Source organism: Dreissena polymorpha, chromosome 2, assembly GCF_020536995.1.
Source record: "Dreissena polymorpha isolate Duluth1 chromosome 2, UMN_Dpol_1.0, whole genome shotgun sequence".
Lineage (NCBI taxonomy): Eukaryota > Metazoa > Mollusca > Bivalvia > Myida > Dreissenidae > Dreissena > Dreissena polymorpha.
The window spans coordinates 2,540,972-2,553,446 of NC_068356.1; the positions used below are offsets into that span (position 1 = coordinate 2,540,972).

The 12,475-nt window shown below is 32.8% G+C and overlaps 1 protein-coding gene across 1 annotated transcript in view; it reads right to left on the reverse strand.

Moving 5' to 3' along the window:
* Window positions 1–1,431: 1,431 nt before the first annotated feature.
* LOC127865522 (uncharacterized) overlaps window positions 1,432–12,475 on the reverse strand; it is a 13,599-nt gene continuing 2,555 nt past the window's right edge. Inside the window, exons 3-12 of the mRNA XM_052405369.1 lie at window positions 10,777–10,842; window positions 10,335–10,424; window positions 9,884–9,919; window positions 8,868–9,050; window positions 7,266–7,561; window positions 6,348–6,559; window positions 5,865–5,958; window positions 5,268–5,367; window positions 4,392–4,523; window positions 1,432–3,893 (exon numbers count right to left, since the gene is read on the reverse strand). Coding sequence (XP_052261329.1) covers window positions 3,817–3,893; window positions 4,392–4,523; window positions 5,268–5,367; window positions 5,865–5,958; window positions 6,348–6,559; window positions 7,266–7,561; window positions 8,868–9,050; window positions 9,884–9,919; window positions 10,335–10,424; window positions 10,777–10,842 — 1,286 coding nt within the window. The 3' untranslated portion in view covers window positions 1,432–3,816. The remainder of the gene's footprint in view (window positions 3,894–4,391; window positions 4,524–5,267; window positions 5,368–5,864; window positions 5,959–6,347; window positions 6,560–7,265; window positions 7,562–8,867; window positions 9,051–9,883; window positions 9,920–10,334; window positions 10,425–10,776; window positions 10,843–12,475) is intronic.

Here is a 12,475-nt window from a genome sequence, read left to right on the forward strand (position 1 = left end):
CCAAAACTTAAAATGTTATGCCAGCATAACAAAATTCCAAACACTTAGACTCAAAAGTGAATCAATTGCATTTGGAATCATTTCTTATTTACCAACCAAAACTTAAAATGTTATGCCAGCATAACAAAATTCCAAACACTTAGACTCCAAAGTGAATCAATTGCATTTGGAATCATTTCTTATTTACCAACCAAAACTAAAAATGTTATGCCAGCATAACAAATTTCCAAACACTTATACTCCAAAGTGAATCAATTGCATTTGGAATCATTTCTTATTTACCAACCAAAACTTAAAATGTTATGCCAGCATAACAAAATTCCAAACATTTCAACCTCAAAGTGAATTGCTTGCATAACAAATGATTTCTTTTTTTCAGACAAAAACTTAAAATGTTATGCCAGGGTAACAAAATTCCGACCATTAAAACTCCAAGTGAAATGCTTGCAATTTGAAAGATTTCCTATTTACAGACCAAAATTTAAAATGTTATGCCAGCATAACAAAATTCCAAACACTTCAATTCCAAAGTGAATCACTCGCATTTTGAATAATTTTTATTTATGAACCAAAACTTAAAATGGTATGCCAGCATAACAAAATGCATAAAATGTCAACAGAAAGTGAATGGCAAATACACACCCTATCTTTTCTTATTTACAGCAGCCAATTGCTAAATGTTATGCCAGCTTAACAAAATTCCTAACATTTTAACTAAAAGTAAATCACTTGCAAAAAAAGTGCCTATCACTTCTTATATTAAACACAAACTCAAAATGTTTTGCCAGGGTAATACAATTCCAAACATTTCGTATTGTTTTGTATCAACAGACCCAAACACAAAATGTTATGCCAGGGTGACAAAATTCCAAACATTTCGCATTGTTTTGTATTAACAGACCCAAACGCATAAAGGTTATGTCGAATCACTCACATTGCATATTTCCTATAATTTCTACATTTCTTTTTTACAGACCCAAACTTAAAATGTTATGCCAGTGAAGCATTGTCAGATTTCACATCATTTTTAATTTTCAGTCTTTAACTCAAAATGTTTCATTGGTATAACAAAATCCAATGCAAATCTCTTGAATTTCAATTTCTGTATCTATCACTGCTAATGTCACGAAGTAAAAATAATTCACAACTCAAACTGGTATTCCAGTGTAACAGAATTCCACGCATTATAACTAACAAGTGAATTGCTTGGATTTCCTATCATTTCTAATTTACAGACCAAATATTACTAGCATAAAAAACTTCCAACATTTATTAGCATAATATAACTTCAAAGTAGAAATGAGTCAAAGAACAAAAAGAACAGCAATCACATTAGTTATGAGTATATGAGTTAGTTATTAGTATGAATTCTAAATTAAGAGAGTATAATATTCAATGTATCCAACATTTTAGGAACTGTCAAAATTATATAAAAAAATTAAACTTATGAACAACAATATATACATATTCTCATTTAAAAGACTAGTTGGCCAAGTTTTTTTAAATCACACAAAGTTGTTCCCATTTCAGTAAAATCACAATTTGATGATTGATAAAAATGTTTATATCAACATGAAACAATGTCTGTAGGTCACAGGATGTTCAAAGTATCAACGTTTCAAAACAAATATTTCTTTTAAAGCAAAATTAAATCTTGATCTGCAAAACTGAACAGATTAACAGTCACAGTAGTAGAAATATATACAAAACAAGAGCTGTCACCATAGGATGGCATATGCCCCCTATAAACGCTTTGATGAAAGTAATGAGCATTTTTCGAAACCTAAACGCAGATTTCGAAACCTAAACGCGGACCCTAAAGTCAAGGTCAAGGTCACAGGGGTCAAAATTTGTGTGCGTATGAAACGCCTCGTCCATATACACATGCATACCAAATATAAAGGTTATATCTAAAGGGACATAGAAGTTCTGAGCATTTTTCGAAACTTAAACGCAGATTTCGAAACCTAAACGCGGACCCAAAGTTCAAGGTCACAGGGGTGAAAATTTGTGTGCGTATGGAAAGGCCTCGTACATATACACATGCATACCAAATATGAAGGTTATATCTCAAGGGACATAGAAGTTATAAGCATTTTTGGAAACTTAAACGCAGATTTCGAACCTAAACGCGGACCCTAAGTACAAGGTCAAGGTCACAGGGGTGAAAATTCTTGTGCGTATGGAAAGGCCGCGTCCACATTCACATGCATACCAAATATAAAGGTTGTATCTCAAGGGACATAGAAGTTATGAGAATTTTTGGAAACTTAAACACAGATTTTGAAACCTAAACGCGGACCGTAAGTTCAAGGTCAAGGTCACAGGGGTAAAATTTTTTGTGCATATGGAAAGGCCTCCTCCATATACACATGCAAACCAACTGTGAAGGTTATATCTCAAGGGACATAGAAGTTATGAGCATTTTTTGAAACCTAAACTCAAAGTGTGACGGAAATACAGACGGACGGACAGTCCGATCACTGTATGCCTCCTTTTCTTCGAAAGGGGGCATTATATATATGATAACAGAACTTTAATAAATACGAATCAGGTTATTACAAAATAACACATTATCAATTAATAATGTTTACAAATAAGTTTGTACTAAATATAAAATATTTCAAACAAAAATGCGACAGGATTAATATGATGATTTAACTGTGGTTAATAAAAATCATTTCATTACCAATAAGGACGATATTTTATGTCGAATTCACTACAACACAAACATATGACCACAACTTGCAAATCTAAATCGAAAACAAAATATTTAGAATCACACTGTGATATGTACGTTAACAAATTACAAAGATTAAAAATATGTACGCAATGAATGCAATACCACTGCTTTTTAGTAAAAGTAGTAAAGTGCCATTTATTTTTATCTTTTCAAATCAATATTACTCATTTAAAGTCGCGAACACACATGAAAATCAAAATGGACAAGATGCGTTTGTGAAACACAATGTCCCCCTATATGACGTTTGATATTGAAGGATGACCTTGACCTTGTGAAGGATGACCTTGACGTTGACCTTTCACCACTCAAAATGTGCAGCTCCATGAGATACACATGCATGCCAAATATCAAGTTGCTATCTTCAATATTGCAAAAGTATTTATAAAATAAGCGATTTGGGCCACATATTTGACCTCTGACCTTGAAGGATGACCTTGACCTTTCACCACTCAAAATGTGCAGCTCTATGAGATACACATGCATGCCAAATATCAAAATGCTAACTTCAATATTGCAAAAGTATTCATAAAATGAGCAATTTTGGCCATCTATATTTGACCTCTGACCTTGAAGGATGACCTTGACCTTTCACCACTCAAAATGTGCAGCTTCATGAGATACACATGCATGCCAAATATGAAGTTGCTATCTTTAATATAGCAAAAGTTATTGCAAAATGTTAAAGTTAGCGCAAACAGACAGACCAACAGACAGACCAACAGACAGACCAACAGACAGACCAACAGACCAACATACAGGGCAAAAACAATATGTCCCCCACTACTATAGTGGGGGACATAAAAAACTCACTTGTACATAGTGTAGCGTTCAGTATGCTTTGAATAATATGATGGGGGTGGGGGGAAGGGAAGAACGCCAGTTCAACAAATGGATACAACCAACTCTATTTTACAAATTCATCTGCAGGTTATTTTGGTGGACTACTACTATCAATAATAATAGTAACATTAAAAAAAAAATATGACAAAAGAAGTTTACACGTTAAAAAAAAGCAACAATATTTATACAAGAGCCAGGTCTCTGGTCCATTTGAATTTAACTGCAGTCCTTCATTAGAGATCTCCAACTCTCCTCACCCACGATGACTTGATGCGGCTAAACCCATCGCTGAACTGCACTGAACAGTCACCTACAAAAATATTAAAATAACTGTTTAATACATGACAAAGAGAGTTTAAAATATATTTAAATTTCATATATCAATGGTTAACATGTACAAATAATACACATTTTTAACTGTTGAAAAGGGGGCATAACTGTTGTAATGGTTAACTTCAACAGACAAGTCACACATTCACAAATTGATATTTTCGGTGACAATTCATGCAAGTTTTCAAAAGTGTACGTGAAAGAGTAAGATACCACCTTGGGACAAGTTCATGCCTATATACAAACAAAAAGATGGACACAAGTGGATAGACACCAATCCTGATTCAAATGGACTGGGGATGGGTCACAATATTCAAGAACATATTTAACTTAACCTTTATATTTCAGTTGGAAATATGTGGACAAACTGCCGTTATTAGCTTTCATGGGTGCAAAAAAGCTGTGATAATAAGTTGATTTTTTGTTTGTTTGTTAAAATTTATATTGAACAAATGAAGTCTATTTTTAAAAAATATACCATTCGCATATCTTTTAATGAGCTTTGCGGGAAGCCACTCTTCTTTGCCATCATCGAATCGCCAGAAGGCTTCTATTGGTTCCTCGATGGTCTCTGTTGTCTTTCCAGTTTTCTTGTGATCCTGTGTAGACTCTGTGAAGCAAACGTGGCAAGAACTACTTTTCTTTACAGTATTTATGTGTTTACATGTGTAAATAAATGCAGGATAAATACTTACACGTGCACAAGAGTAAATATGAACAACATTTTTAAAGTTAATATGCTTATGAATAACTCATAGCTTATAATGATAAACAGGACATGTGTTTGTAAAAAACAGTTTCCACCAAATCCACTTTTGTCTCAAATCTTCTTTAATATCAAGAACACATCACCCATGGTGATTAACATCATAATACACATAATTAAAATTTAATCTATCAAACAGGGGATGTACTTTAAAATGCAACAATGCACAGGTTCCTTTTTTGATGAAGTTTTATCACTCTAGCCACAATGCATTTCACTGTGGACCCTTTATTAAAGCTGGCTAGCTCAGCAGGAAAAGGGAAAGCGGATCCAATACTCAGCCAGGACACATAACAAATAGTACATCATGTGATATTACTTTGGAAAATTTAATTTAACAAAGTTCCCCTTTTTGCAAAAAAAGGGTCTATAACTCTCAAAAGCTAAGATGGTAAAACTATAATAATTGGATAAAAATGATTATAAAGTTTAATAATTCTTAAAGTTATATTGAATTATTATATAAAAGCGTTATAAAGTCTATTAACATAGATACAGGGGATAGAACGACAAACCAAATTTTCATTTTCCCACCAGTGAGAGCTTAACGTAATATTGATTCTCTAACAATATACATTTGTCACTTACGTTTGGCAAGTTGACTTTTCAATTCGGAATTTTCATTCTCCAGCACGGAACACCTGTCTTGTGATGCCCTGAAATCTTTGGCCATTTGGTTGTACTTCTCCTGAAAAAAAAAACGACATATGATATATATGTTTCAATTCATTTAACCTTTTAAAGTCTCATCCTGTCATCTGCTCAATACATAAGACTCTGCTTATCTATGACGATATACCTATATCTGTTGCTTAATATAGGCTAACATCTTTCATTGTGGTTTGCAAACTCTTTTTTCAAGAATAAGGCCATGCTCATTCCCCAATCGTTCAAAAACCCTGAATTGAAACTCATTCTTCTAATATATTAAACCAGTCAGACATTTAATATTACTGTTTATTCCAGCTTTTTTATATATCATTTATTGACATATTCAGCCCATTATGCAAAACATTATTTAATCATTTATATTTGTCATCACCATAGAATTAACTAGTGATAAAATAAAACCTAAATGTTATTAATTGCATCTGTTAAATTGCCAACTCAGTTGAATCACAAAATACATTGATGGTATCAATGTGCACTGCTTTATCATCAAAAAACTAAATTGATACAACTTACAAGCAGATCTTCATATTGATTTCTTTCTTCCATCTCACAGGTAGACCCATCCTCAATTTTCCGCTTTTTCGATGATGCTGGTGAAAATTCCTTCCTAAGAGAGTGTTAAATCAATTTTTTAAATCAAGTTGGTCTCAAGTGAGTTTATGTTTAATTTATGTTTTAATTTGCGAATATGATATCACACACACCTTTAAAAAAAAATTTGGACTATCCTCAACGGATGCTTGTATCAATATTTTACATACAATTAAATCAGTTGATTTTATTTGGCCTTGTGTCGTGATATATAGAACCAGTAGATCCTTTTTACAAAATAGACGAACTGAAAATAGAGATTATATAAACCTATGAAACAATCTCCATGACTTTGTACCTCTGTTAATTTTTATAAATTAGATGGTTCAAGATAATAATTATTTGATTGTTTCTAGATTATTGCAGATATTGTAGATTTATATTTTAAGCAGAATGTATTCTTACACTTTCTTGTTATATTCTGCCAGACCTAGCCTTTTCAGGATTTCCAGACATGTTTTTACTTCAACGTCAGACAATTTGACTAACGGCCGGAAAAACTTTTCGGTTATTTTAATGGCAGATTCTGACACATCCTCCACCATGGCCCAGATGTTCTGGTCCAGCTGAGCCATTTTCAGGTGAATCCCATACACTTGCTGGAACCGTCTCACGTCCTAAAACATTTCCAATTCACGAACACCACATTTTTTTAGCAAATGCTTGTGAATAACTAACATCCTTTAAACCACCATTTACTAAAAATACTGTGCAACAATAATACTACAACAATAATACTACACAAGATATAGTGTGCAGTTTTTTTGTGTTTTTTTTGCTTTGATAGTTTGATGTAGGTTTTCCTTTTACAAAACTGCTATAATGACAATAAAGAGAATATTTGAGGAAGAATATATTTAATAGAAATAAATAGATATAGTGGTTTTATGAAATTAATCGAAAACTAATTTATAAATAAATTTAAGTATTTACATAACTATACAATACAAATTAAGGTATGCATACAAGCTACAGACACATCGAGTTCAAGGCAAAACAACCTTTAGAATTAGAATCCCTTAGAGTTATAGTGAGCGAGTGGAAATTATTTTCCTCTTTAAGTAACAAAGACCTTCACAGTGGTCTAAATGACCCCAAAAAGTATCCAAAGCTTATTCAGAATGTATAAATGGAAAACTTTAATCAAAATGTCTCCAGTAAGTTAAATAATAATGTACTGGCTGTGTTATTAGAATATTTAGTTATAATCTATTTTCAAGAAACAGTGAACCTTCACTATAATGGAAATGGTATATACCAGAAGAAAAGTGAAAAAACACATGATGATCAAAATCACTAAAAATGATGAACCACTTTTTTTACCTTCACTTGGAAAATTGATGATAGTAGCCCCTTCCAGGATTTCATGTCTGCGGGGGTAAGGGGATTGGAAGGCCGAACCTGTCTCATCAATCTTACTTTGTCTACAAACGTGATGGGCTTCTGCTTTTCTTGAAGTACAACATTATGTTGCCACCCCACCGTCAATGCAGTCGCAGTAGATAGCAGTGAGTATACATTTACTTTGACAGTGGAGAGCTTGCTTTGTCCTCTTCTGATGAGAGATTGAAGTGCTTCCCTGGTGTGATTTCCACCTAGCGTCTCAACTTGAACTGCACCTGTAATCAAATGAATACGATATGAATGTCATACTACCTTTTCTGAGTGTTTTATATATTATTTAACAACAATTTTGCCCAGACAATATCTCTAAAAAAAATAATGATGAAACTAATCCACTCAAATAGTAACAACTTGGTATAATTGCTATTTCTTTGTGTACATGTCAATTTACTATGATGTTTAACTATTAGAATCTAAACTTTCATAACTATTAACATGAGGATTAAGATCTGAAAAAGGACAGGTACTTTAAAATAAACAAGATTTTAGTTGTATAAAATACTCTTTGTTTGTACACTAAAACTCAGAACTAAAAAAAGGAAAATAATGTTCTTTTCATGTATGCCTTCTAACAAATTAAAATAATGTTCCGACACAAATACCAATATTCAGTTACAGTTCAGTTATTGTTGTACATTTGAATTGAGAATTGAGAGCATCAAAACAGGGCTCGAAATTAACACTCGCACACTCGCAAATGCGAGTGTAAAATACTGATGGCGAGTTAAGTTTTAAGCCACTAGTACTTTTTTGCGAGTAAAGAAATAGTGGGAAAAAAACTAGTAATATAAATGCAACTCGACGTCATGAACGCTAAACCGTAGGTCAATTTATAGAACATCTGAATACCTGTATGCGGAAGCGCGCACCTTGTATGTAGACTGGTATACTTATAGTACAGATACGCGGATAGTATTGGCACAAAAAACGTGAAACAGTCGACTATTCACATTTGTTCATTGAACTTGAACAGACAAGGTGTCGAAGCCAAACATAATTAGTTTCTTTTTGCCTACAGACGGAAATAAAAATACGAAAGATAAAGCAAAGTTAACCGTTGATTTATATTTTGGTGACGTCGCACATGATATCATAGCTGATTTTTTTCAATGATTGAAAACCCATTAAAAATATCCCAAAACTGACACTTAAACTTTGTTTTCTGAGTGAACACGACACACTTATATTTGAAAACAATACCCTTATGGTCCAAGGAACTGATATCTTTGTATGATTGCAGAAATAAAATGTGTATGTTAAGTACTTTTTTTTTGTTTTTATAGTACTAAATTAACGTCCAAACTTTTTTATGTTTCTTGCAAAATTTGCGAGACTGTTTTTGGATTTTGCGAGTTGGTATTAAAGCCGCTCGCAATGTTTTGCAAGTAGAAAAAAAGTTAATTTCGAGAACTGATCAAAAGCAGGAAGTTTCTTGAATTAGCACTATTTAGTATCATTTGATTTATTTCAAATAACCAATATAAATATCGAACAAATATTTACTTGCTGATTTATACCGACCTTTTGTCTTTAACATGGTTGTATCACATCGTTCTGGTACCATACCCACTAGGATGGTAAGCTGGTTTGTGAATCCGGACTGGAACGAATCCATCAGAAATTTGACATGCTGCAGGTCAAGCAGTCTTGACGTTCTTTTTGGTGTAGGTGCTACCAAATTATCGATGTGGACATCAAATAAACCTTTAATTAAAAAAACAAAACAATTCCACAGCAATCAGTTTTTCCCTATTGGGAAAATTACCTGAACCAGCAAAATGGTAAAAATTTTGCTAAAAAACCTGAAATTGGCAAAATTCATCTGTATTATTCATTAAGTGTATTTCATTTGTTGCTCCCAATAATTGTAAAATTAATAAAATTAAACTAAATTCATTAACTAAAGCTGCATATGAAAACAACCTGAATGTTGCATTATATTTAAAAAAAAATTAATTGGGATTTTTTGACAGCAATTGGGAAATTATATTTTTCCTAATTTGGAAAGTGCCGTTATCCGGTACTTTATAAAGAAGGAAAAACTCTTTGTTCCAAGATTAAAAATATTAATTGAACAAATCTGTGATGGTCATAACTTTTTGCTCTTTCAGCCTCTAAAACATTTCATTTGTTTGCATTTTCCGCGTTAACAACCATTCTAAGACAAGTCGAAAATTCATAGACATGGTTCTTTATACTTATTTTTATGATGAATAAAGTTCTTTATGTAAATGACGTCATGGAACAGGAGTTTTGTTACATGCCCTATGTACAAAATTTCCTGTACATACGAACTTGATGCCCACAATAATCTCATTTAAAGCGCATATCAAAATTTGTGATTGCAGTGTACACATTTTATTATTGTTTAAAATAATGCATAAAAGAGCAAAAAATGCCATGTTTTTATATGCGTATTCTCATTTGGTACGCATTTTTTTCATTATATGACAACAAAAGTTACAAAAGTTGCTTTGTACTTTAATTTCAGGTGTTTTTAAAGGAAAATCTCAACAAATAATTCAGAAATGCTTTACCCAAGTATTTCTGTTGAGCTTCATTTTCATGTTTGCCTGAAATATAACAATGTAATATTTGAAAATTTTATTTTCAATCTGATGATACATGCGAGTGTAAACAATATGTGCTAAAATGCCTTTAAATTACACTTGTTTAAAAAAGAAATGGACTATCTAATGACAGCCAGGTTTTTTGGAATGAAACACAATAAAAAAGAGAGCGTTTTGGACCAAAGTGTGCTAAAAGTGTGAAAACCTCAACTTAAAACTTAAATGATATAGACTTTTTGTAAAATCGAATCGGAGTAAAATTCGCTTTCCTGTTCAAGTCAAATGCGTTCTTTCCTGCTAGATACAATCAGTTTCATTACGCTGCAATAAAAAGAAGGATTTGGGGAAACGATCCTAGCTTAGTCAAACTCAATACCAAATTTTCTGGTTGCATCATCAGTGTGAAAGTCACCAGTACCTTTGGCTGCAGTGTCATCTTCTTTCATGATCCCAATCTCCGCATCACTTTGGTCCAAAAAATCCATGTTCATCAACTCAATAGCAGACTCTGTTGACAATAGAAAGTTATAACAGCATGTTACCTTAATTTAGACATTAACAGTAGTTTCTCTCAATGTATACACATAACATTATGCACATAATTAATTCTCCAAAACAAAATTACATTTTCATACAGAATTCTGTGATTATCCAGCTAAACCTACTGTAGCGTTCCGTAAAAATTGATTTTTAAAAGTTTTTTTGTAGGTGCACAGCTTTCAACATAACAATCCTGTATAAAATTAAAAAGTTAGGAAACTTATATTCAGACAGAACAAGTAAGTCACTAATGTACCATAGTTCAAAGAAAAGGAAGTTAATTAAAAGTCAATAGCACATAAAGTGTGTCAAAAGCATACCATTAAAGGACTCGTCACTACTTTGTAGGTCAACCGTACTTGCAGGACTGGAAGTACGCACTTCCACTGCAATATAAATATCATTATTAAGGTAAAATATTTAAACTTATAACAAACAGCACAATATAAGCTTTGCTTGTACAAACAATGTCAAACATGTACGGGTGGCAGTTTCCCCCAAAGACGTTTCCACCCTAGACGTTTCACTCCCATTTTGGGAGTAGGAGTGAACTGTCTACATAATGTGAAAATGTAAATTAGAAGTAGTTAATTGTGATTCTGGGCTATGTGAATTATTTTTTTATTGATAATTATTAAAATTGAGTGCATTTATGTTCTTTAGAAGTAATGATTTACAAAAATTGATGTAATTTGAGCGATTAAAATATTAATTAATTAATTGAACCAACAAATTACAAGTTGAACTTATGTGGATCTAATTAATTGCAAATATATGGCAAGTGGGAAATAGGATACATGAGTAACAAGCGCTGTCAGAGGACAGCGCACTTGGCTATTCGAGTGCTTGACAGTCTAACGTTAGCCATCATGGGGAAATTGTTCAAATTTTTTTTTTTGGGGGGGGGGGGTCGGGGGATGGGGGTGAGAGGGGGGTATAATGCGGGGGTGTGGTAATTTGTAAGATGTTTACAAAAAGAAAAACAAATTTGGAGGGGGTGAGGGGGGGGGAGGGATTCTGGCGGGGCGTGGGGTAGGTTTGGGTGGGAATCCCTTGTGGTATTCAGGTAAGTGTTGTTTTGTCAAGTAATCATAAAATGTGATCATAAATATAGAAGTTATGGCAATTTAAGCAAAATGTTCAATTATCTAAGTGTAAAAGGGTCCATAATTATGTCAAAATGCTTGATACAGTGGTCTGCTCTTGTTTATATAGGTGGGGGTCATTTTGGTAAACAAGTATGCAACATATAAAGCAATATGTCAAAGGATATAGGAAATATTTGGGGTAGTACGCAAACTTTAAAATAGATTAATCAATAATGCATATTCTAAGTATAAAAGGGGCAAATAATTATGAAAATGCTTGATAGAGTTGTCTGCTCTTGTTTAAAGGTTGAGTGATGTTGGTAAGCAAGTATGCAAAATATAAAGCAATATGTCAAGGGACAATGAAAATAAATGGGGTAGTAGAAACTTTAACATTTGCTGCATATTCTAAGTGGAAAAGGGGCCATAATTATGACCAAATGCTTGATAGAGTTGTCTGGTCTTGTGTATAGGTTGGGGTCATGTTGGTAAACACGTATGCAAAATATGAAAGCAATATGTGAAGGGAGAAAGAAAATATTTGGGGTAGTACGAAAACTTTAACATTGCAAGCAGACGCTAACGCCGACGCCGGGTGAGTAGGATAGCTCCACTATATATATTTCATATATAATAGTCGAGCTAAAAACTAAGCTTAGAAGTTCTTTGATGGCTGTTTTTTTAGAAGCCTCTAACAAATGTTACAAATTAAATAGATCTAATTATAATTTTTTTATAATACCTGTAGCAATTTTTCTTTAAAGAATTGAGATCATTGAAAAATGAGTTTTTTTATGGTCATTTTCAGTGGAAATTACCATGTTACAAATTAAACAATTATAACTACTGTATTAATGAACTGAGTAAAAAACAACAACAACCTACAGTTCCACAACCCAGCCCATGTTTTTACTCAAACTGAAATAGGTGT